Source organism: Cygnus olor, chromosome 11 (genome assembly GCF_009769625.2).
Source record: "Cygnus olor isolate bCygOlo1 chromosome 11, bCygOlo1.pri.v2, whole genome shotgun sequence".
Classification (NCBI taxonomy): domain Eukaryota; kingdom Metazoa; phylum Chordata; class Aves; order Anseriformes; family Anatidae; genus Cygnus; species Cygnus olor.
Window position 1 is genome coordinate 5,621,111 of NC_049179.1, and position 26,958 is coordinate 5,648,068.

A 26,958-nucleotide genomic window follows, 5' to 3' on the forward strand; every position below is an offset into this window, starting at 1 on the left:
GTCATTCATTATAGTGAGTTTTGCCCTACATAAATGGACGTGTATGCTCCTTCACAAATAAGTGAGTCAACTGAAATGGAACCAAAAACCAAGTCCTTTTTTTAAGACATAAAAAATCCAGTGGGTCTGTCTCAATTTTAACATGTAGCCAACATCTTGTCTCTGGAGTCTTCATTCTCATACCGAGTTTGTCTGATAACAGATATTCTGTTTATCATACAAATAGCAGACACCTTGATAGAATGTAGTGAGAAGTTAAGATCAGCTGCACATTTTTTCTTTTCTTAATCATCTTTCTTACAACACAGTGTCCCTGCTTTTCTTGGGGAAAAAAAACAAACACACGTTTTTGTTTCATTAGAGGAAGTGAAAGAAAGCCACCTGAAGTTCACTGTGGAAAGGTATGAACTTTTATTTAGTCTAATTTACTTCACATTCACAATTCAGCATCAGGATTTTATAATCTTCCTGGCACTGCTACTTTACTCAATAAATCATTATCAGGCACAAAGGTTTTAGTTTCAGTTGAAATAGCGAACTCTAAGCCATCACAGCAACAGCATTAGAAACCTACTGCCTAGAGCAATTTGAGGTACAGATTTCTGTCTCTTATGGTGGAGGCAAATTTAAGATCTCATCCTTTGCTTAACTGTTGGTTAGAAATTTTTTGGTTTTAATGTTTCTTTCTGTCTGAGCGTAAGCCAAAACCTTTGCCCCACTTGCTACATCTTCATTAAAAATACAAGGCAGTTAATAGCAAAGTGGTATTGCAGGCAGGTGCACATTAAACACATGTGCAGGCCTGGGTATCTGTATACACACAAACACACACTTTTCAATGCATTTCAGGAATGAAAGGAATTTCTTTGATACATGGCAGTAAATGGGGAATAAAGTTGTACCACCATGATTACTATGTCTGCAGTAACCTCTGCCTGGCAGTAACTAGTGATACTGGAGGTACACGTTAACCATATCAACCAGCATTTCGTATTTCCCCCCTGCATGGTTTACAGTGTAGTTACAATAAAAAAAATCATGATTATAACAGCCAGTAACAGCCAAAATAGTGCACATATTATTATTATTATTATTATTATTTTTTAGAAACAGACAAAAAAAGATGAGCTTCTTGGTAGTTTTTCTATTCTGGTAGCATCAAAATGGCATTAACAGTTTAGTATGTTGAAACGGTGAACAGAATTATAATTTGAAAATGTGTACATATATACACACACATATATACACTTGTATGTCAGTATTTTGTACACAGAAGTTAAAGATAAGTACTCACACCCCAAAAAATGCTTCTGAAAGCTATTAAAGACATATAGAGCAGTCCCTACTGACAATAAGGCAACTGTGTAGAGTGGGAAATACTTTAAAATTAACTTCTAGTACCTGTGTTTAAGAAGTAAAACAAAACAAAATCTGTTTAACTTAAGGGGAAGAAACAGCATTCACAGGCATGCATGCGCGCACACACACAGTAGTTTGTTCATGGGCAAGGCCCATGCAAACACAAGGAAGCAGAACCTTGTCTGTATTTTTTGGGACACATGGATCGGCCGCCTTCCTCCCTGCGCCCCCTTAGCCATGTATTAAGGGAGTCCCCACTGCTCCTTCCCCATGCTTATCACCATCCCAGCCTTCGCCTGCCTAACTCCCCTTTTTGAACTTCGTGAAATTACTTTTCAAGTCTGTTTGGCAAATAGGCATTTAGAAAGGTTTTATTTTAAAGGCATATTATTTTTAATGCTCCCCCCCATGCTATATATATATATAATATAAAGTACAAAAACCATCTGCAGCATCTGTACACATCTTAGAACTGAAATGTAAAAATTTCTGAAATCTCCTTACAAAGAAGTCAATCCTGTTTAAATATAGTACCCATTTTTCCCTAAAGGGTACTAGCTTAACGTTATTTTTTTTTTATTCCACCAGCTGCCTGTGTGGAGTAATTTATTTACACATTTTTGGTACCTTTAAACCAAACAAAGTTTTACCTTTAAGGAAAAAAAAAAAAAAAGCATATTTTAAACTGTAATTTAACAGAGGAAGAACTGGTACCAAAATACACTAAGCACACAGGTTGAAGTCAAGTATCAGGCCAGGGAAAGCAGTAAGCTAGTTTAAAAAAAAACTACAAAAGCAAACTAACACAAACATTTGAATAATGAATTGAACAGGTTAGTTGACTGCTCCAACAAGCTCGTAAATAAACAGAACTAGTTTGTGGACCATATAACATGCTCAAACCATCTTGCAGCATAATTAGGCAATTGAGGTGAATACACATTTTTTCCTCAGAACCAGTTGACCAGAAACAATCTGGCATTATGTCATAACATGCATGTGTGCACATGCATGCACACACACACACCCCGCTTCTTTGCATAACAACAGGTTTTGGGGGGTTTGGTTAGTTAAAAAAAAGGAAGTCTTTTCTTTCTCCTCTCTTATATCAGCTAGCCTTTAAAATGAAACTGCCCACCTATCCCCACCAGACCAAACACAGTGTGAGAACGCAGCATACCCAGTGTTCAACAGTTTTGCAGTTTGGATAATTTTCAGCCTGCAGAAAATACGGTCCTGTATGCACCAGACTTTCTAGCACAAAGTTGGCACTTGTAATACATGAGCAATCTTAGACATCCAAAACCCTTATTATTGTGATACAGGCTGTGCTGAGGACCAGTGTTTGGTTTTACAGACAAACGAACAGCTCCAAATCCTATTCCCCTGCCTTTTTTTTTCACTAAAATATACTGGGTATGAACATCATAACCCTTTTTTTTCATAACAACTGAGAATAGCTTCATACAAGGCCTTCAGAGCCTTAACTTGCAAGTTTGTGCCTGAAGAGAGGCTCAGCATCAGTTTAACAGCTTTTGCATTTTACACAGAAATCAGTTAGTATAAAAGGAAGACTCACTGTTAAGAGAAGGTACTCAACAGAAGCATTCTCTTGTTCTCCACCAATGCCTTAACCTGTGAGAATGACACACCACTATCCCCCTCCACCCCAGGGCACTTCACTCTCTCATTTTTCTCCCTAAGAAACTTGAGGTTTTTTTCACGCAGCATCTGACAGTGAGTGGCATTTAAAAGGTTTAAAAGCAGTGAGGAAGCTGCTGCATTAGGCAGAGGGAAGCTGTTGGATTTAATTCCCTCAAGCTGTGCTTGTCCATTGCACTGTCCGCATGTGCTAGGAGTACATAAAAAAAGAAGGCACTGCTAACCACTCTTCTTCCAGCCCTGTTTATAAGTGACAACAGCAACAGCACCCCTTGTTGATTTAGCCACTAAGAGCACAGCCTCATTTCTGGAACCCTGCATGGCTTAAGTATGAATTATGCTGAAAGCTACTTCATCCTGAAACAGAGTGATGAGAGGGGTTGGCGGGGATCCAGGCCTGTGCAGGGATATAATGGTGAGTATTTCCGGTGCTTAAAGAAAAAAATGAGGCTCTTCTGAAACTCAAAAATGAGCTTAAACTTTGAGAGGAAAAAAAAAACTACTGTCTCCTAAGCCAGCCTTCTGTTATTCCAGAAATGGGGAGGGAAAGGCAGAGGATGGAACCAGAACTTAGCGGAACAGTCGACTGTAGAAAGGCCAGGGGTGGATGAATGGGTAGCTGCATCAGAGTAAATCCTGCTACTGTTTCCTCCCGATTAAAGGCACTTCTAAAGCTACTATGATACCATATGTACAGTAAATGTTTTAAGGTTAACAGTGCATTGTCCTGAAGTTGATTCCTATAGCCTAAAGTCAAGCTCATGATAAAGAGCACAAATCTGACTGGTTGTTAATGGATGTGTTTTGGGGAGAGAAAGAAAAGGGAACGCTCCCCCCATGGATGCACGTATGTAGGGTGATCAAGTCACAGAACATTAGTACACATGTTAGCTGCATCTAACTACTTTGATTTGTCAGTCTGTTTGACACAAAGTCACTTCAGTCACTATCTGGGACAACAGGTATTTCAAACAACCCTCAATAATGACTACACCAAGCCTTTCAATTAGCATTAGCATTCATTACAAATGCTCAATCGTATATAGTGAGCCAAACCCCAAAAATATAGAATGAATTAGGAACCAGAAACCAAACAAGACATGTAGATGAGAACTACTGAAGACAAAATTGTGCGATTTGAAACACGACTCGCTTTGCTTTTAAATATTTGTGCAAAACTTACGAAATTTTTGTATATAAAATTATTACAGCTTTCAATGCTGCATTTAGCAGTGTTAAATTAGAAAAGACAAAATGATATGCTATGTTCTCCCCAAGCCTTTAAATCATCACATCATCTTAATCTTCATTTGCAAGCGTCTCAGTGGATAGCCAGATTTTGGCACCACTTAAAAATTTACTTAAAGGTGTTCCCAGAATGCTCCGTCTGCACAGGTTCCCTACAGGTGAAAACGGGAAAGAGGAGGAGAGAAAGTCTGGGGCCCCAGTGGTGTCGTTTAAACCATTTGCTCTGAAGTACATTCTGCTTTGATCCAGTTCTGAGCAGTTACCTTGCAAAGAAGAGTTGCTTTTGTACTGTCGGAGGTTCCGGTTTAACATGTCCACTTCATCTGCCAGCAAAGAAACTTTATGAAAAGCAGTGATGAAGCCACCATGATTAATCTGGGCCTCAGGAACCCAGCGGAAGTAGCACAGTTTCCAGAGTTTTATTTGTGTTCCAGAGATATGGGGTAAAATTACACCGTGCAAATCAACAGGCTTCGTAAACCAGTCTCTGAAGTACTGTTCCATACTGTTACTCTGACTCTCTGTTTGCTGTAGAAAGTCCGGTTTCAGTTTTAGTATCAGAGAGTTTCTTCTTGGAAGGAACTCCTGGTCACTGATGATTCCATTTTTTAATGCAGGGGGGACACCTCGCAAAGTTGAGCTGTAGTTTTTCTGCAGAAAATAAATACAGGTGATTTTATGCTCATTTCAACAGCAGATTTCCCTGAGCTTCTATGATGCCTCATCCAGATAATGATGTGACATTTAAACAGTTGTACGCTCATGAGTCACCACTGCACGGCTCACAGACCAAACAATGTGGCTACTTAAGGCCTTTAAGAAGAAATACTTATGTTTTCTAGACTTTCTAGAGCAATGAATGATTGAATTAATCAGTATTCACTGACAAATTTGACAACTCTAAGGAAAAGAAAGGGGCATGTCACCACTTTTTCCACAGGTGAAATAACGGAGCTGTTGGCAGCGAGTTCAGGCATATCCGAGAATGCCCTGGAATGCAAGGTTCAACAATTGCAGTCTTTGCATCTATAGAAATCCATTTTAGTAATTTTTCTTTAGGCTGTGAAGGTAAGAGAACACTCCTATCGCTAAAGTGAGGGTGTAAAACACCACATAACTCTACGTTTTTAAGCATTAACATCATATATTTAAGCAGAAACAGCCCATTCACAGACAGATAACACCATAGTTACCTTTGAGCGTTTAAAGGTTTTCACTGCTCCATTTTGTACACACGGTGCGCTCTTCCCAATATACAAGGGGTTGTGAAAGAGCAGGCGATCCCTGCTTGTAAACTGAAGAGACCAGTCCCAAACACAAGGAAATCTGAGGCCCTTCTCATCACCCAGCTGAATGTTTTTGCTTATGGCAAATTCCTGCAAGAAGTAACACTCAAGTATAATACAAATCAAACAAAATAAGCTTATTCATAAATTTAAGCTATAAAACAGTGAATAATTATCAGGTGAGGAAGAGCAGAGACATAATCTAAGGGGGTTACAAATGAAAGCAACAAAGCAGCAAGACAGTCTGCTGCTGGAGAAAACGGCTGTACCCTGCTTTTTATTAGTGCAATGGAGACACGGGACTAATGCTGACTTAGCAAAAATACTTTTCAATTATATTAAATTGTTGGTTTGTTTACTCTAAAACCCCTAAACTCTTTATTTTGAGAATACATTAATGGTCTCTGTGCTCTGCTTCTTTGTAAGGTTGCTACCTACAACTTTAATGGGAAGCTGCTTAACAAAATTTGCTCATTTGTACTTGTATCGGCCACTAAAAGTTTTCTACACAGAGTTCTAATCAACTCTAGTTTTCAAAAATATATTCAGGTGTTAGTTTACTAAATATTTTGATATAAGCTTTCATTGTGCATTACTGTTTGGACTTTACACATTCTTTTCCAGCTTTTTCAACTGTTTAAACAATTCTGTCAAGAGACTTCAAAGTTTGCCTGAAATGTGAAATTCCGTTTATTGCATGTCATTCTGCTTTATCAATTCCAGACAAAAATCTATTTCTTAGAGTACAAATAATAATGCACAATAACAAAGCTTTTTAGAAAAAAATAAAAACAAAAATTCAATGGACTGCTTTCTTGAACATCCTGTTACTGTGCATGCAAAGCTCACCTGAAAGGCCGTTCTGATCATATTAATCTGGGGAGCTGAGTATTTTGAAATACATTTTGAAAAACACAAAGGAATGCCATTTAGTTTAGATGTTGTTGTTTCCGGAACAGCAAGCTGAAGTCTCTTAATTGAAAAGTAGATGTAACACTTGGTACTCACAGTGCTTTCCTTTACTCGTTGGTGTGGACAATTGAAGAGGAAAGTGCCAAACAATGAGATACGCGCACTGTCGTACAATATGGTCAAGTACATTTCAGAAAACTCAAAGGCTGCTGGGTATTGTTCTAGCAGCTGCCAAACACAGTCAAGAAACATCAAGAACAAAGGGGACTGGAAAAAGAAACAGGGAATTAGATTTAGTAAAAGCCTTTCCCAAGTCATGCCATTTTCTTTGCAGTTAGTGTTCCCCTCAGGGTATTTAGCCATATCTCTGGTACATTCCTCAGCAGGGTGGACTGTTTGGAGGACTGTATTTTTTATGATTTTATGCAACTATAATCTTCTGTATTCCTATTCAGCCACTTCCACAAGCAACTATGTCAATTGACTTTCTCAATGTTAATTTTCCACAGATTCCTTTTCTCTTTAAGAAGTCAATCAATTCTTTCCTGGGCTCTCTTTCTTACTCACAAAGCTGCAAAAATGCTTTCTGTTATCTTGTATGTCCCTCATAATTTCCGGATTAGTCCTTGTATGAACCTTCCTTACTACTTGGCCTTATTTTCACAATGTCTATACTTCCTTCTTGTTAGAAATACTTTGAGCTTATGATTCAGCCACATTAACTACTCAATATACTTTCTTGCTATTTCCATGGTGGCCCATGAATGGCAACAGTATAAACTATAATTTATACAAAACTTCAAAAATACTTCCTCTTGCCAGTTTCATTCTTCTGTATATCCTTTTCCTAGAGTCAAGGTGTCTGCTTTCTCATTATTTCCCTCTTAATACTTCAGTTTCTTTTGTTTATTTTTCCTGCTTACCACTCAGTGTGTTCTCAGTTCATCTGTTGGCTCCACTCTCTGGAGATACAGATAGTTTTTCTGTTACTCCCGGGCTTTGTCCCTGAAAAAGACTGCTAACCTTGGTCCTTCTATTTTTTCAACTGCAATTAAAAGCCTCTCCTTTGTAATGAAGAGCCCAAATAACTGTAAAATTACCTGGAAATACTGAAAATCAAGTACTGTGCTGCCCTCTATTAATCTGTTTGGCAGCTGTGCATCGTAATTCATAAAGCTCCAGTGCTTCTCTATCAGCTCAATACTTTGAAAAATACTGCATATTGCTATGACTTGGCATTCCAAAAAAAGAGGGATGAAAACATACCCTTGGAAAAGAAAACAACAACAACAAATAGCCCCCTCCCAATACACACCTAAACGCCTTTGATTTTAATTTAAACTATGGGGTGTGCTAACATTTTCAACAGTTTGACCTTTTCATGTGTAACACTGCAGCAACATAAAATCCCAGCAACATCCGATTTCACTTGGTGTGTCATTGATTCTCACATAGCTACAATGGATAAAGAATATTTATCTTTACCCTGGACAAAGACTCATTTTCTCTAACATAAGCTTCCAGAGATTTGAAAGTATGAAAAATATTTGTAATTTAAGATTTCTGTGTGAACAAATGTTCAGGATGATATTGACCAGATACTTTTATCACATACAATTACCATTAACTTTACCTCTTTGTCAGATCTTTTTAAGTGGTTACACCTATCCAAAAATTGGTATCCTGCCATGACCCATTCCTTCTGTATCAAGCTTTGAAATCCAACAATTGTTCGAAAATAGGGATCCAGCATGACTTGAATGAGAGAAGCAGCAAGACAGCTCAGGTCCCGTCCCTCTTCCTCTGTGAATAACATACAGAAATGTATGTACATATATACAGTATATTTATATATATATATATATACACACACACTAGATACAGAATCTCAACAAAAAGTGGCAACTGCGTTTAGTTTTGAATTCCTTTTAAACAATTTAAAATTAAACAAATATATAATTGAATTTCTTTTATAACGTGCTTTTCATTGCTGTAATTGTTCTCACAAAAAGGTAGATAAAAATAAAAAAAAACAACTAACCAAGACTCATTCTATAGTAAAGATTCCTGCTGCAGTATCTAGCACAGCAATGCATTGATAAAAGAACTAAAATACTCACTGGAAAGCCTGGTATTTACAAGATATGCTAAGAAGGAGGGCGATCATGTTGCTGGAAAAGTTTTAACATGTTTTCTTCCCTGAAGCAGTTTTTGGCAAGCTAGTGAGCCAATATGGGGAAAGTGTCATATATGAGCTGAAATTACAGAAATTACAGAATTTCTGATCTAGGTATCAGCAAGTTTTTCAGTGTATTTTTTTTTAACATGTTTGCTCTTATACAACAGCAAACAATGTTAGTGAAATGCTACCAGCTACTACATGGGATCTCTGAATAAAACTGATATTGCTTATGCAAGGAATATTAGCCTAATCGTGACAGTATAAAAGTTCACCCTGAAGTTTGGACTCTATTGTATCATTACCAGAGAAAGAAACAAAAAGACTCAAAGTGAAACAGTCCTTTGATGCTATGGTATGATACTACAGCCAAGATACATAATTATCTTTTTTTCAGTTGTTCAAATGCTTAAGATATTTAGAATGGATGGGTGTTATGTATAGAAATTACAGTTGATTTTATCTAAATTTATTCATCTACATTATGTCATTAATGCAAAGAATTATTGCATGCTATATGGTTGTATTACCTTGTAGAACTACAGAAACATGCTTACACTCCATCATATATACAAGCTCAGCAGAATGCTTAAGAAATGATCTGGGTGGGAATAGAAAGTGATACAACAATTAATATTATAGGTTCATGCTATAGAAGAAAAAAATTAGTCATAGCTATATTTACCTAGTTCATTAATTAAAATAGCAAATCATTCAACTGATTCACTGCTTACTTACACCGGTGGAAGTTTTTCACATCTCATGAACCATCACTCTACCAATGGTACAAACCTGATATACTCTAACCAGTGAGTATTTTCCAGTGAGGATAGCCACTTCTCTTCTGTTTCTTCAAAGGGCTCTGCAACAAGGAAAGCAGTAACATTGCGAAATGACTTCAAATAATTATGCCTGTTAGCCAGATCCATTAGAATTGTTGTATTCCAAGAAAATAACTGCCGTGAAAGGACAGTTCAGCATACCATTAACACACAGCTGTTTGAGTTTGATATGTGCCGCCTGGATTTCCTGGATGCTGGGAAGACACTTGTCCAGATCAGATTTGAAAACATCACTTCTCAGAGGATGGCTTCGAGTTATTGCATTACAAATCCTACGTTGTTAAAAATAATTAAAAAATAGTCACTTTATTATTGGAGAGGGGAAAGAGCCTTTCACAAATCGTTGCAAAGTCTGTAACTGCAAAACACTAAAAACAGATAGAACATGCACCTTCATTCCAAAAAAAAAAAGCATTAAGAAGATAATACTGCTCCTGCTGCAATGCTAGTGGCTCAAACATTTTTGATATCTGCAATTTACAAAACAAAAAATGGAAAGGCTGGACCATCAGAACGCTTCTGGGAAATGAAAACCTCAGGCAGAGTTACAGGTTAAACAGCTCAATTCAATTTTTAATTTTCCACAATTTTTAGAAAGATTTGTCTAGGCTAAATAAACAGAGCATATATGCAGTATATAAAGCCAGGAAATCTGACAGGGTTTCAAATAAAACTTGTAGCACCGGCCTAACACACACAATGCAAGGTCTACAAAAAGACTCTGTGTGTATTGTGGCACTAGATCTATAAAACTGTAAATGCCATAAAGAAATAATTTTCCTGTGTTTCTCTGAAGCAGGTAAGGAATTCCCCACGAACATAAGTTTTAACACACTATCATCAATACTCATCCAATCCTTTTATCAATAAATTCTGTCACTTGAAAGACTAGCTACCTAAATAATAAACATCACTTAAAACTTGAAAAATTATTCAGTATTCCAACTGAAGTGGACCTTGAACAGAAATTGTGCTATAACTGTAATCAGAGGACAGTTTCTCAAAAGGTATTGCACTGCAACATTAACTATCCTTTCAGTTACAAAATGCTGCTGTATATTGCACATAATTGCCACTTACTCTATACCATGTCTGATAAAAGAATAGCTTCAACTGTTTACCTTTGATCAATTTTTCTTTGCTGCAATACATCTTTAATGTTGGCCATTCTTACAAGGGCACTCCCATTAGGATGATTCCAGGACCATACCTAATATGGGAAAAACATAAAACAACAGCAAAAAAAGCAGGTTTGTGTTATTCCTTTTTTTTTCCTTAACGCTGCACATAAAGCTGTGTTAATTGGCATACATATCTTTAATATTAATATGGTATGATGATTAAGAACAGCAACAGAATAAAAACTGTACTTACTGGCATTCGTCTCCCAATAAAAGAGTAGGAGTATAGCTTAAGGTCTTGATCTGCTAAGGAAGATGGGACCACAAAATATTCTGGGAGACTTGGGGAAAAAATAACAGTAGAAAAGGTTACTTTTCCCTAAGTATTTCATCAGCTTTTCTCTTGTTGCAATGCTGTCTTACCAGCTCTGTTAAACTATAATGCACCAAACCCTAATACCACAGTGCTAACTGGTTGTCCTGTACATCTCTTACATGTCATCTGTACAGCTCAAATGTATTTGTTTACAAACGTGCATGTTTCAGAGGGAAGTACAAAAGCATGAAAGCAACAAATGCTGGAATACAGGAAGCAACAGGGGCCATACATTCACAAAATATGACATTTCCTCTAGAGACAACACTTGCAAGATCTTCCAACCGGGGACCTCTCCAGAGAGTGGCACATTTAGAAGTTAAAGTGTGCAGTCAGATAGTATGGAGACTTTGTTAGAAAAGACAGGAAAAGACAGTTAAATTGTCGTTTTCTTCTATGCTTACTTGCATTATAGCAGAAACTTACCAAGTAGATATCATATAACCTTCGTTGACTGAACAAACTCTCCACTCTGATGCACCTGTCCTTTTGATTTCTCTATCCCAATCAGAGTAAGTTTCAAACAAAGGTGTCTGCTGACCACTGGCACTGCCAATGCTGCCACCACCACCACCTCCTGGGTCTATTCCGTTCACCTTCTTTGCTAGGAAAAGAAAATTCATTAATGCACATTAAAAAAAAAAAGAAAGAAAGAAAAATATTCCTGATTAGAAGAGCGAGCCATTAGCATCAGGACTGACATTGCCTATTTTTGTATTAAAACAGATCTGTGGTTTAATAACGGCTTGGCAATACATGAAGATGCAAATGTACTTTTTTCCTGCAATTTCAACAGAGAAGCAATGTAAAGCTGGTATGTTGTGCTGCTTTGTAGAAAGTAGGACATACTAATGCTCAGGAACAAGTGTTATCTTCAGTCACAGGACTCCTCTCTTCAACATGCCCCTTACCAGTGTTTTAAAAACATCTAACCTTTATACGCTACCCTTTAATTAACTATTTTCTGAGTAAAGTAAAACAAATGGTACATAATTTCAACAGCTTTTCCTTATAAATTACTGCTGTATTAACAGAAAGGAAAATAACTGATGACCAGGAAAATAACTTGAAAGGAAAGGAAAATAACTTGATGACAAAGACTGTTTGATAAGGTATATTTCCTAATGTATCTGCTATATATATGTGTGTGTGTGTATACACATGTATATTTATATCCAGGAAAAAAAATGGCCTACCATTTTGTGACTAGGGACCAAGAAGATTACAAGCTCTGTCAGTAATACAGAAGATCCCCTTTGTTGATCATTCTTTAGGTGCCAAGGAGGCAGTCAGCTGTGTCAAAGGACATTGCATTTTGTTTCTTGATACTTGGAGTAAATGTTTAGATGAAGGTGAAATAAACTGGGACTCAACCCAGTAATCTCCAACAGGAAAGCTCCTATCTTTAGGAAGGGTTGTAAAGATGCAAGTAAAGATGTAAATTCTGTCCAGACAGAGCAGAACAGAGGGTTAGGGCTCTACTGTCATCTCAGTGACTGTGTATTTTCTACTTTCTAATATCTACCAACTTCAGTACTCAGACTACTTTCTATATTGTTCAGAAGACAGCTATGCTGAACTCAGACTGAAGTACCTAGTATCCAGAGAAATATCATTACTAGAAGATAGTGTTAGAATTTTACTGTTTAATGGCAGGATATATAATTATCAAACATATCCTGGGAAAAAACGATGTCCATACACACCAGAGCAATGCAGGCTGATTACATTCCCCAAGAAGCACAATGACAGTACTTCAACTTCTACTTTATCAGGACTATCAGGAATAGAGAGTTATAAAACACAGTGCTGGAATTGTAAGGGCAAAGCCAGAGATCCACGCAACAAACACCATGGTTCGCTCTACTATGTGGAAACTTAAATTAAAAACAGTAACAACCACCACCAAAGTATTTCAAGCTCTTTCCTCCAGCAACTACAGCCTAGCAGAACAACCAGCTTTTGCCATTCTGACCTGCAGCTCCAGAGGAACAACATTTTTTACCCACCTTGCATAATTCTTCCCCTAGATTTTTTTCCGTATATCAAATAGTGTTTTAAGGACATAGTAAAGGCAACTTTGTGACAGACCAACATTTTGTTCACACTCTACTTTACCACTTTATGGCTATTTTATCTGCAAATTGGCTTCCTCCTTAGTACTTTGTAACGCTAACATACATGGACCTTAATTACCACCAAGACTTACCAGGTAAGATATTATATGTATAATTATGTATGCAACATAATCACATGCACCATTATTCTCGTGCATGCATAAGGCAGTCATGTAGGCATCCGCATGAGAAATGTGCATTTTTGTACAAATTTGAATGTCTGAGCTCATAATTCCACAACATTCAAATTTTGTAACAATGATTTCTAATGCCAGCTCCTGAGTAAATATTTCTGTACCACAGATCTACATCAATGGCACTTCTGCTATTTGGAGGCTTGTAGTGCTAAAACTGACGGTTTTCAGCTGTGTATTGGCTGGGGAACACTAAGCAGTGATCGCACAGCATTACACTAGAAATCAAGTTCCAAAGGCATCTTTTTCAGGCTTACCTAACTGACAGGGTTCAGTTGGAGATTGGCCTTGAGCAGAGAGGGTGTGCTCCAACTCAGCAGGGGTGGTGGAGGTTTTGAGTGGGAAGAACTGCCTAGTAAGCCTCTAGGAAAGGAGGTATGGAGTCCCAAGCTGCACAAATGCTCCTGCAATACCACCAGAAGAGAAACTTATTCCCAAAAGAAGGGCAGGTAAACAAGCCTGCCTGATGGGAGATTAGCTAGGTACCTAGAGTACCGCTACAGACCAATACACCGATAGGAAGATCAAAGTGTGAATGGAGAAATATGAGTACTCATGCTGACATTGGCAGTTTTGTTTCAGAGTAGAGATAGTGCTTTTGATTTTGGTCTTTAAAGTGTATCACAATGACTGACTTAAGTCCAAAAGTAAGAGGTTGGCTGCAGGACAAGCCAATTTACTTGCCCCCAGAGAAAGCCTAAAAAGCTTTTTGCTATTGTTTCTGGATAGAAGACTTACTAAACTTACACATTGTGGAATAGAAGAAAATAAGGTATTTTCATACTTACCTGGATTGTGATATATTTCTCCAACATACTCAAATGCAAAGAGAAGCTGAAGATCTGTTGGCTGAGAATAATGAGCTATTGCAAGGCACACCTAGGAAAGAAACGTTTATTAGTATTATTTATATACATAACATTTATTGCTCATGATTATGGCAGTATTAACTTTGCAGAGCAAAAGCTAAAACCAGTTTCTAATGTTCAATTTCCATATTTGATTTGAAAGGAAAAACAGAGGTTGCATGTTGGAGACTTCCAGGACCTATGTCAGTCCTGCATCTCATTAAGTTGTATTCCCAAATTATGAAAGGCATTGATGAATGTAAGTAAAAAGCAAATTGTTTGGTAATTAAGAGCAGCTTCTTCCCTAAGCTACTTGCAAATAGTGGGAGATATTTTCTTGATGTTAGTCACTTGCCGTTTGTCAGCTGAGTGAGAGGCTGAAGATTCTCCATCAATCTCCATTTTCAATAGAACCTGAATTTTTACAGTAGGCCCATTTATCAAGTGTGGGGACTCTACCGCTAATTAAACATGCCAGCAATCACTCCCTTCCCCAGCTGATCTTGAGAACTGAAATAGCCAACTGAAACATCAGCAAGATGTCTGTTTTAATAAATTTTGGCCTAGCCCATATAGGTTCAGTCTCAAATGAATCACTTTCATTCACAAAAGAAATCCACCCATCACTTCTAGATGCCTGTGGGTTTAGCAAGCTCCAGCACTGTCTCTGGCAATCTGATGCAGTCATCAGGTTCGACTAGGCTGAGTCACAAGCCCTGCCCAGGGAAGAGAATTTCAGCAGAGATTTCAAATAAAAGATGCATCCTCAGAACAGCAGAGATTAACCTGGGGCATAAGGAAGAGTCTTGTCTAAACTTCACATTCTTTGCAATAGTCTTAGGAAACTCTTAGCCACGGGAAAAACTTAAAGAGTGCATTCATGCTAAGTCCTGCATGGAGAAATCCACTGCATTTTTACTAGCATGTATGTAACATGTATGTAGCATTATGGAACCTTCACTGAATTTTTATTTACTCTGATTTTTGAGGGGGACATTTCCTGCTATTTATAAAACCAGTAATGACTACAGACTAACTTGAGCTGAAAACGTTTTTTCACAAAGTTCCCAACAACAAATTCCCATCAAGTCTTAGAAGTTGCTTTGACTTTTCTTTCAGTGCTACCATGGAACTGCAATACAATATAGAAGACAGGGTACTCCTGAGAAAGAAACAGTAAAAGTGTTACAGGGAAATGGATGAGCATGACTTTTCAAATGAATGTTTATAAGCTGATTTCCACAATTTGGTAAAAACTGGTTGTAACTATCATGAAGTAACTAAAAGCCACACAAATTTTAACACAACTTGAGGTTTGAAAAGCTGAAGAACCATAACAGGATAACAGCTATTCCATAATACTTGTCATTTTCTATCAGACTGCTTTTGTCTGTCAGTGGCAGTGAAGCAAAATGCAGATCTGCATACATACACGTTTTGACTTCCATTTTTCTCATTAACTTTTCATTAGAGTAATTGATGTTAATAGAGCTACTCCCGATCTACATTTATGGGCATGAAGGATGAAAGCCTTTTGCTATGCTAATCAAGTCTCAAGGCTTGAGGATGAACTGCAAGACGTTAAAGGATGCCATTGTGCTGCCAAATAGTACAATCGAAATACAGTAAAACTATTTTTAAAGGCAGCATCTAAAATCTCTTTCATTTACTCGAGAATGCGCATGTGTGACATGTTAAGAGGGGTAAAATTGTTTGGGAAATGGTATGCATTAGGATCTGGTTCACAACACGAGACCATAGCAGTGCTCTTGAACCCAGATGCTGAGAAATGTTTCTGGGTGTTCCACAGAACAGATATAGCTCAAAGTACCAGTGCCACATGGGTGAAGAAGTCCACCTGAAGATTACAGTACAGGTTCAGGACCCCAGTTTCTATTATTAAAAAAAAAATAGTACTTATACTGCTGTCTTCATTTTACACTTTGGAAAAATTCTGGTAATATATACTAAACAACATTAAAGACATACTGATTTTCCTTTTATTCCTCACTAAATTCATATAGTAGTTTTATTGTCAGCAAGTATCAAAAGACAAGCAAATTCCACAGATCTCAGCAGATTATCACCATAAGCAGAAGCTTTTAAATAGGAAAACAAACATGTTTTACAGGAAATGTTCTCATATCAAACTGAAAAATGTTTGGTATTTTTGCCAATTTACAATCATGTAAAGCTGAAGATATCTAGGCTCAGGCAACAAGAGAATAGACTGCTTGTTGGAAAGTTCATTTATCAAAAACAGTAAACACAATGGGTTTAACTATTCCATAGTACAAAGGCCGTTTCCCTATGTCAGTGTTCCCTGCACAATGCCTTTCTGCAGAACACAGATGATACTTGCAGGGCAAGCTCTTCTCTTTTTCAACAGGAATTTTACCAAGGACAAGAACTTCAAAATATTGCTAGCGCTCTTTGGAAAAAATCATTTTGAGCACTCGTATTTAAGATGTGCTACATTAGCTGAGCCCTGCATTTCATCTTCCCTGCAACAGACTGCCTTATAAACTTGCTGGAAGCATACTATTCTTCCTCACTACTGCAATTCCTATTCTGAATTTATGCAACCAAGACCAGATCAAGTCCCATGGACAGAATTTTTAATCTTCCCAGGTAGCAAGTCTTCTTGGAACAGTAAGCTTTCAGATAACAAGACTTTCAGCCCTAGCCATCATGAACATTCTCCTAGCTATTAGCTAGGAGAATTATTATTAGCTGCTTTTTAAATACCATTAAATGAGCTTAGTTGTAAAAAATAAAAAGAGCTTTCTTTATCCCTCTCCAAAGACCATAAAAATATAATATTTTCTCATGCATTCCCAGTGTCTTGAGATATTACATTCTGAGATCAATACAAACAATCAGAACAAGGTAATATAGAAGTTTTGGGGAGTAATAACACATTAGAAAGGGTCAGGACCATTTGCTCAAAACTCTCAGTTTTATATTATTCCTTGTAACAATTAGGAAAAAAATGTTCCACTCCATCCCAAGTGTTATGACGTGTTAGAAGACTAGAATTGATTGCACAGGAAACAAGATTTGAGATAATTTTCCTTGTGTTTTGATTAAGCATGTGTTTCTGAAACAGATCTCATACTCATTTTAAAAAGTTTCCTGAAGGAAAAGAGTTGAGGGAGTTCTAGAAGAGAAAGGGACTGCAAAAATAGAGATATATTTATGAAACAGGAGATTATAGGGTGTGTGCCATTCTGGTACACTGCCAAGACTCATTTGCCTGGTAAGGCAGCACACTTTCCATCACTTAACAGTCATAAGATCTAAAGCTTCACCTATTCATACAATTTAATTTCTTAGTTTAATGTCAAGTATTGCAGTGGCTAGAAGTCAGCAGAATTTTTCAGTTTGACCTGTTTGTTGTGCTTTTTGGAACAAAGTTATTCCTTTTCCTTTAAGGAAGGTGAAATGCTTCTTCTTTCACATTGTCTAACTTAAGACTTCCCCAACTTGCTTACCCGTGCTTCCCCATCCTCCACTTCCTCCCACACCCATCTAGCTTTCCTTCCTTTGGACGCTCTACAGCTTTATTTTTGAGACAAAATGGAATCCAACTGCTAAATGATGAGGAATGTGAGTTTCCATCCCCATTATTATTCCTTAACTCCTGTTTCCCAAATATCCATTAAAAACAAGAGAGGAAATATTTACTTGACTGATTAATGTTGGGAGTGTTTTTTAGCATGTATAGTCTGCAGCTAATGTTGAAGGTATGTTTCTAATATAACCGATTTTTACGCATCTTCATAGCTTACCCCCAAATAAATTAATTCACCTCAAAATCTGACGTGTTTTTCCACTTCATTTCTGCTTTAACGTGGCAAAAAAAATGAACATTCTACCAGTATTACCCACACGTCATGTATATATTTATGTTATCAAATAAAATAGATTGTCCACATCTGAAGTCTGACTGCTTTTAAACTTGGATTCATAGTTTCACTTACTACGAAAACGGGAATACTCTCTGTTCTAGTAAAGCAGCCTAATTAGTAGGGATTATTCTCCCTTTGGCCCTGTTCTGCAAACCCAGTTACTTCCTTAGAAACAGATTACCTTCTCTTTGCCAACGCCAACTTATGTAACTGAATACTGATGAGTATTTCCATTATATTCAAGCAACTATGCTCGAAACAAATTACTTAATCGTGTGAAGTTAGTATCTTTGTTCTCCTTGTGATTCTTCCACATATTTAAAGCTCATTTTAAAAATAATAATGTTCTGCTTTTTTTTCCTTTTTTTTTTTTAAACTATGGCTCTAAAGAGAACTCTTGCTAGCCTCTCATACTGAATAAGTTAGACGCACAAATACTCCCATAGTTTGAAGTGTATATTGTAGTAGGTAGATATTTCACTTTGACCCAAGTGTGTTTCATTTATAGAATGATACTCCCTTGTATTACCAGGATTACGTCTAGGTAGAGAGAAATCTCCCTGTTCTGATTTGTACACCTGACAGTATTTATGCAAGGTTTGACTAAGGAAGCTATTTATGATTCATAGAGGACTAACGTGCAGGCTAGAGGTCTCTTGCTTTACTGAACACAGATTGTAATACTAACTGTTAACTTCACTTTCCCTTCATTTTAAAGCTAACAAGTGAAAAAGACTCTTATTTGAAAACCTTGGGAGTCAGAACTACTTCAGACATGATTATAGTTAAATTACAGCCTGCACAACTCTTTGATCACAACAGAAATGCTGAGCTCTGCAGTTTCTCAACACTGAACACCCTAGAAATCCTTCATATAATGTTTAAGCATAATTCTATCCAGTTCATTTTTTCCACTCAGGAGGTTTTCATACCTAGCTCCAAAATGAGCATAATCTTTTTTTTTTTTTTTTTTGAGGAAAAGGACAGAGCTGACAACTATTTTTTCTACAAGAGTTGACTGGAGATTGCGCCCCCGAACAAGAGGGGTGAGGAAAAGCTGCAGAGGGCCCAATGGTCAGCTACCAAGATGATCACGGTCCTAAAAAAACAGCTTCCAAAGAGTGCCTGAAGAAACTGTGCTCATTCAGCTGTGCAACAATGACACTGCAGTGCGACCTACCAGCTGCCTATAGCTACCAGGAAGGTAGTTACAGACTCTTCCCAGTCTTGCCAGATGACAAAACGGGCAGCAGCCAGACGCTGTATCTTGGGTAGTTCGAGCTGGACATCTGCAAAAACATGCAGCACTGGAACAGGTTACCCACGGACGCTGATTCTCCATCTTCAGTGACTTTCAAGACACAACCAGGCAAACCTGCAGCTAACCTGATCTAACGCTGACAGCTCTGCAGAGGAAGGCTGACTAGAGGCCCACCTCCAGAGGCCCTTCCAATCCAGCACCTCTGACTCCAAGGCCAGTTCTTTACTACGGTGCTTTCCAGGTTGGAAAGTATCACTAGCACATGCAGCCAAGGAGAACTGGAAGAACTGACTCTCATCACAACTCAGTTGTACTTTCATGTTAAGTGTTGGTCCTTCTAACATAAGTCATGCACATACTGCTATTTCCATGTATACAGCTATCAACATTTTCAAGCATGAATAGCTGGATGTAAACATATATTAAAAAGGCCCTACAATATTATAAGAATCCACCTTCCTGTCTGTTTTTAAACTTCAGGACAACCGTGCTAATATATGCTACTTGAAGGTCAGGAACAGAATGAGATAATCTTTCAAGAGTGTGGTGCTAGCAAGCCCTTTATATGCCAGAAAGAACAAACCAATTCCAATAATTAGGCTACATAAGACCATTCTACTTGTGTTCACCAAAATAATACAAGCAAAATCCTGACAGACAAACCGATCCAAGGACTTCACGGCTTTAGGTAACTGTGTTTTAATGTTAACAGAATAATGTTGTTATGGAAACACTAGTTTATGTTAACTATCTCCCCTCAGTAACAGTATGCTTCCATAATACACTCAAACATCAAAGATGCAGTAACCTACTGAACACATCAAAACTGTGGTGTTAGCCATACAATTGATATTAAAAATTATACAAGTTTTCTTCTATTCCTCGTGATCACTTTCTGATATTTGTAAATGGGAATTGTTATGCTTTTGGTCACCACCATTGCCATCTTCATAACTATGCAGATTCAGATCCTTCTGGATCTCAAACTCTTCTTCCTATCAGTCATCACATTAGTCCACGTAATTATAAATGCATAAAGCAAGCATCTTTGTAAAAAGGTTTCACTTTTTGCACTTGCATGAGGAAGTGCAGCAAAAAAAGTGTTAATGAGATGCTGAGTTTGCACTCTTCCTCCCTCCTACAGGCTAATCACTTCTTAGCTCTGACAACCAATTAGAAACAGTTGCTATAAAGATATTGCAGATAGACTGCTCCAGGGTGACTTCAGAGAAGCTGTAAAAGGGGAATTGACAGCTGAAAGATTGCCAAACTTGAAAGGTTACAAACAAAGCCAGCAGGCAGGAAGGAAGGAATGCAGAAAATAACAAGGAAAGAACAGTGTGCTTCATAACTGGGTTTCTGCTTCTGGATCTCTGTAAGAGAGCAGAAAGTGAAGAAGTGATGAATTGGACATCATTCAGTTGATAACTGCAAACAGACTTATGTCTGGGCAGATAGTGCTTAGGATTTACATGGTTAAGCTCTAATTTGATCCTACTGAAAGGGGAACTCAAAACCTCTATCAGCAAATTGGGTCACTCCTTACGAAAAGATTGCTGTGCCGTGCTTGGCCACAATGTGGTGCCATGGAGGTCACAGGACCTGTAACTCAAACAACATATCCCAGCATTCCAGAGCCAGGAAGCTGGTGAGCTGGTTTTATATAGCCTAACCACCTCTGATCAGCAGAAACTTACCTGAATTTTACCAGGTTAAACAACATTGTAAGACTTCGTTGGAACTTATGGCAACAAGTGTTAAAATTGGGGAAGGAATGAAATTTCTAGTAGTGTACAGGAAGAGGTAACTCCTCAAAAGGCATGCAACTCTAAGACAACATGGGGAAAGCACATTTTTATGTAGATTAGACAAATTGGTCGTTTCAAAAGGTTATCAAAGAACTTGCTGTGCAATGTCTATCATAAGTATACATAAGATAGTACACTTTACCTATGGCTAAACTAAGGTTATTGCTTGCTGAAAACGTGTCAAAGGATCAAACAATTTCCATATTGGAATATAAACGCTGTTATACAGCTGCTACATAGTATTTTGATTCCAATATTAAAAAAACTTTTCTTAAATTAGTAATTTTAAAAAGTATAACATATTACAAGAAATGTAGATTCATCTTACATGAAAAGAGTTAACATGTCATCTTAGATTTTTTAAAAATCTAATCGTTTTCACTCTAAAATCTAGATACTCTCCTGCAATATAATGCAATTAATTTTCAAATCCATCCCCTACACCACTATTACAACACAAAACATTATTAGCATACCTGTTGCTACATGTAATGACTACAAGGAAAGACTTCATAAAACGATATAATACCTTTTTTGCACTTTCAGGACCTGCTTCATCAAAACGAAATCTGACAATACGGAAGTCTTTGCAATAAATGATTAATTCAGTTGGATTAAATTTAAGTTTTTGGTTGGGACCAAGAACCTTCTGCTTCCTCTTGGTGTCATTCACTGTAAAGAAAAGACAGTTATTGGACTGTGCTTTGTAAGTATACAACACAAGACTGGCTCAAACACAGATAAGGCGGTGTTGTTATCAGCAGTTTCTCATTTTAATAGTATGTTTCAACTATTCAGTTTAAGTAAGAACTTGTATAGGTCCTCCTGTTGATAAGCCTCCTTTCAAACAAGTGGCTGAATTACTGTTTCCCGTATGTCTGGATTATTTATATGCATCAACAACAACTTCATAAACAAGTAATTAACATTCAGTATTTCAAAGAGTAATTTGTGCTCCCAGACACATCATCATATATGCTGCAATGCCCTTCTGATGTACAGTAACTGACAGAAATGCTCTTGGTTTTTTGGTTTGTTTTTGTCACTTGGATGTATAAATAAGCGTTCAAGTTAAGACTAATTACATTTCTTACTTAAAATTCAATAATGTAAGTATAGTAAATTGCCAGGTGGCCTAGGCCTGCACAGACAGGCTGTGTCTCTTGGCCTGTGTAACTCCTTTTCAAATGGAGAAAATTAAACTTTATAAAACTAAACACCAGAAAAGCCACAGAGATTTTGTGTGTGGTAAATGGGAAAATTGGGGTACATAGCTGCTGAATGATGAATTACCTGCAACCAGCCAGCTATGGCATCTTCTGGGTTAAGCTAAAGTACTTCCATGAAACAGAAGACAAACGTTTTAGGACAGGATGGAAATTAAACATTTATGCATTAAGCTCTTTCATCTCCTGGGAAAAGGGTGGAGAGTTTATGGCTAGAAAAGGAGCCAACAACCACTATAAATACTAAACAGTGTTATCTATAGCTTACTTTTTCTGTACTGCAGTTTCTTCAGGCATTTCAGATGGACTAACAGTTCTTTTCAGAAACACCTCTAGCACCTTTCATGCTCCTTATGCTTTCAGCTGGATCTTGCACTTTCTAACTACTGGGTTAAAATCTGGACCACAGACTCAAAGGGCAAGGAGCACAACTGAAAGAAACAGCTCCTACCTGGCCTGTGTGTGTTTGTTTATATAAAGTCAATACACCTTCAGCTATTCACCTTGAATGTACCAACCATCAAGCAACCTCCTCTGCAGTATTGGTGAAAACCCTCTCAATTCCTGTTAGTAAAAGCTTATGCTTCACTAAATTTAGTGTAAGACTGCAGAAGAACAATAGAATAATAGAAGAACAAAGACTAATTTCCTCAGGTATGTGGCAGGAACTACTGCCATCTTACTCTAACAGAAAATCTAAACAGAAAGGGGTCCTAGATAACTTCTAACATTCTTCTAACGAAACTGCAAACATTCAGGCTATTTGAATGTTTAATCTAGTGAAATGTGCAGAAAAGAGTAACCTAGAACCCATCAGCTTTTATTTTGAAACTTGAGTGCTACCTCTAAAGCCCTCCCATTCAAGAACACATGGCACATGAGAGAAGACAGAATTAATAGAACAATCATTCAAAGCTGATTAGCTTTTTCCCCCTTATTTAGGGGAATTTATTATATGGGAGCTTGTATTAGATGTTAAATGAGAAGACTGCAACAGCACGTTCATAAATCTCTCTCCATACAAAACTGTCATTAACAGATTTGCATTGTTTTGTCACAGCTACCTGGGGATTTTGAAAAAGGGCAATAAATGTGGGCCGGGGAAAGACCATGTAACAGGTCAATAGCACCTCTTCTTAAAAAAAAGAACAAACAAACAGACCACATTTCTTCTTAGTGTTCTTCCTCAGACACATATTAATCTTTTCACTTCAATTAAAACCAACTTCCAGAGTGGAAACGGATTACTGGATGACTTTAGGTACTGAAAACTTATAGGTAAGTAATGATTTACATTAAGTGTAAATTAAGTGCAATTAGAAAACCAAGTATTTAACAGCTCTTACTGTAATCAAGATTTGAAAATGTATTAGCTATATGAAATTCTTTAGTTAAAAGACAAAGAACATTATCTTTAGCAAACTAGTTAGCCTAGAGTATGCAACAAATCAAAAACAGGTTCTTCAAATTCTGTTTAGTTACTTCTTCAGATTCATGGTGTATTACCTCAAAATCTGTAGGTTTTGAGGACCACTGGCTACTAACCTGCTTAAGTGTTAGACAAGATTGAAAACCCAAGCGTTTATGTTGTGGGATATCCCAGCTATGTGTAAATTGTGTAAGTGATGCATTTTTTGCAGTCCAGTGTATTTAAATGGAAGAGATTCAGATGTTTGGAAGACAAAAGTTGCTAACAAAACGTGTACTGCTCTAACAGGTGTCTATCCTAGAACACCTGCTGATTCAGTACTGCAATTACATTTAAAACCAATACAAAGACCCAGCTAAAGACCCGCTTGAGTGTCAACAATTCTGCACAATAACAAGCAGTTAATAGCTTTAAATGAGTAAGTTTAAAGTCTGTCATCCTGATTAACTGTTTTTGACATACCTGTGACAATCTGCTCAATGCATGTTAGTGGGACATCATGTTCACCGAGGAGGAGGTTTTTATAATGGAATTTCTGAAACACATGAACTCATAGCTATTAATTGCAGTTCTGTGGTTCTCAACCAGATGATACACAGCACATCTTTGAAGAAACAATGATAAAAATCAGGCATGCCTAGACTTTTTGGACATGTACCACCCTTGCCTATTCACAGGCAATTAGAAGTACTGAAACCTGCTTTCTTGTGTTGGTGAAAGCACACCAAAGAGTTTGCAAACCCCTGTGAAACATACAAAAAAAAAAGCTTCACTATTTGCATTGAATTTACTAGCCTCAAAAATTGCTGGTAGATATTCAACGATCTGAAGTGTAAGTTTATATACATAAATATATATATATAAACTATTACTGTAGTCATCTACTATTAACTCTATTACTGTAATCATAAGAAAGAAAAAATATGAACTTGACTTTCATGAGGACAAACCCAAAGCTTTCTTTTCATACTATCAAACAGAATTAAACAGATTAAATACAAAGAATTATTCCTCAATGCTAGTACAGACTTTTCTGTTCAGACAACTGAGTGTTCTGAATCCATCTTGATTATAGTATGCTGCAGGTGGTCACTTACCACTTTCACATAAAACAAAAGCAGTAACAATCTCAATTCCAGTCAGTAAAGATTAGAGAAAGAAAATACAACTGAACAATAACAACCCTGCATGTACTTAACTTTAACATGCACTTAAATCAATAGCCATTGACACATTGCTTTCAGAGGAACAAGCTTTCAAAATCTTCTACTTTGGCTTATTAGAACAAAGGCAGGGATATGTAGCCAAATTTGATAAATAAGTTTTGACAACTCCTTCATGACAAGGAAAAGTTCTTGTCATGAAGATTTCATTTTTTGAAGTAGCTTTTGTCAAGCATACTAACTGTTATTGAAAAAGTATATCTACTTTCAGAGCTTGCCTACTTAGAGTATTTCTTTGAAAAGCACAAAACGAAGGCTGAACAACTGTACTACTGAAAATAACAAAGCTCACAATTTTGATTTCCAAACAGTACTGTGGGCTGTGCTGTTCAAAGAAAACTGGTTAAGGCTTTGAATTTCATATGTTCTGCTTTGACAAAGGCTTGATTTCTTCTTTCCCTTTTGTCATCACCTCATCTATGATGAAAGCTCATTTCACAGTTACTTTGTCCTCTGTCAGTAATGCCAAAGAAACCTGGACACATTAAAGGCTTCGCTGATTTGACACTTGTGTAAGAAAAGGAGCACTTGCAATTCTCCTCCTTAAGAAGGAACACGTTTTTATACAATTCCTGCTTTGCCTTTTCCCATTAACTTCCCAATGAAGCCTGCATAATCAGAGGTAACTAGAGCTGGCTGTACTTCCACTCCAAACTCACTCTGTTCTCATATTCTCGGTGAAGGAATAGAACAACAACACATTCAGAACAGGACAGTTTAACCTCATCATTCAGCTTTCTTTGTTTTAGAAGGCATCAGAGCTATATCAGTTTGAGATAAGGATTTAATGAGAATACAAACATTCTATCTATCACATCTGTTGTCACAATGTAGTAATGTGAGCAATAACAAACCTGTAGTGGCATTGGGTCATCTGTAATAAAGGAAATCTTGAAGTTAGTGCAAACCAATTTGCCCCACAGGTCATATTGACTCGTATCTGTTGCAATGCATTTTCTCACAAAATTGACTTCATTTACCACAATTTCACCTAAAACAGAAAAAAGGGAGGGGGAAAAGAATAGCCTATATAAATCTCAAAGGTACACCAATTGTAAGTCTGTGGTACCAAGAACCCCCTCTTTATCCCATTTCAAGTTATATGCAGCTTCTGGGTAAACCCTGTGTTTAATTAACACCATTCCAGAGAGAGGAAGAAAATGATAAAAAAACACACACATGAAAAAAACACTACCTTTCCAAAATAGGCATTGCTTTGCTTTTAACTGCTTAGCAATATTGCTAAGCAGTTAAAAGCAAAGAACTACTCCTTCTCTATACCCAGAGATTAAAATCTGCAGTTCTCCACTATTAAAAATTCATTGTTTAAAGTACAGTGTAGTTCAAACCAAAGGCATATGTTAACGTACTCCAGATAGTATTTAATTTAAAAACTGAAATTAGCTAGCTATAGTTAAATACTTTAGAGACTATTATGAACCTCTTGAATTCAGAAGATTCGTGTACAATTAGCTTGCATTTCTAAACTGATGTTCAGATGATTCCAGAAAAGCAAAACTCAAAGACAAACACATTACACATTCCTTGCAGAGTTTCACAAGTTCCTACACAGTTTCTACTGTGACCATCTGATGAAAGAGACCAACCATGTCAGTTTGCAAAACAGAAGACCCAAATAATTAAAAAGCCATTAAGTTATCTGAGATGAGCTATGAAATAAAAAAGCATATAGGCAGATGTAAATGAGGACTATTTAAATAAAAAGGAAAGAAAAAGGTAAATCCCTGTATTTAGGGCTGCTTTTCAGTCTCACAACAGAGGTTTCTGGAAGCTAAATGGTAATTTCATTCTTCATGAAGAAAATAGTCGTTTAATTTACTCCTATATAGGGCTATCACTTCTGTCATCAGATAAACCACTTCCTTCTGCTGCTGTCTGCTGTAAATAGTGTGGTAATGGAAGCGTGTTCAAGAAAAGTGTAATTTTATTTCAGCT

General features: G+C 37.1%; 1 protein-coding gene across 2 annotated transcripts in view; it reads right to left on the reverse strand.

Annotated features, from left to right (window-relative positions):
• Positions 1 to 387: 387 nt before the first annotated feature.
• The window catches only part of MTMR10 (myotubularin related protein 10), a 39,688-nt gene continuing 13,117 nt past the window's right edge, over positions 388 to 26,958 (reverse strand). For both annotated transcript variants that reach the window (XM_040569862.1, XM_040569863.1), the window contains 14 exons: positions 25,857 to 25,993; positions 24,242 to 24,314; positions 21,654 to 21,796; positions 14,085 to 14,175; positions 11,412 to 11,589; positions 10,863 to 10,950; positions 10,610 to 10,698; positions 9,630 to 9,760; positions 9,439 to 9,508; positions 9,177 to 9,247; positions 8,101 to 8,270; positions 6,564 to 6,734; positions 5,463 to 5,645; positions 388 to 4,920 (listed from right to left, as the gene is read on the reverse strand). In XM_040569862.1, the coding sequence (XP_040425796.1) occupies positions 4,321 to 4,920; positions 5,463 to 5,645; positions 6,564 to 6,734; positions 8,101 to 8,270; positions 9,177 to 9,247; positions 9,439 to 9,508; positions 9,630 to 9,760; positions 10,610 to 10,698; positions 10,863 to 10,950; positions 11,412 to 11,589; positions 14,085 to 14,175; positions 21,654 to 21,796; positions 24,242 to 24,314; positions 25,857 to 25,993 (2,195 nt within the window). In that variant the 3' untranslated portion in view covers positions 388 to 4,320. The remainder of the gene's footprint in view (positions 4,921 to 5,462; positions 5,646 to 6,563; positions 6,735 to 8,100; positions 8,271 to 9,176; positions 9,248 to 9,438; positions 9,509 to 9,629; positions 9,761 to 10,609; positions 10,699 to 10,862; positions 10,951 to 11,411; positions 11,590 to 14,084; positions 14,176 to 21,653; positions 21,797 to 24,241; positions 24,315 to 25,856; positions 25,994 to 26,958) is intronic.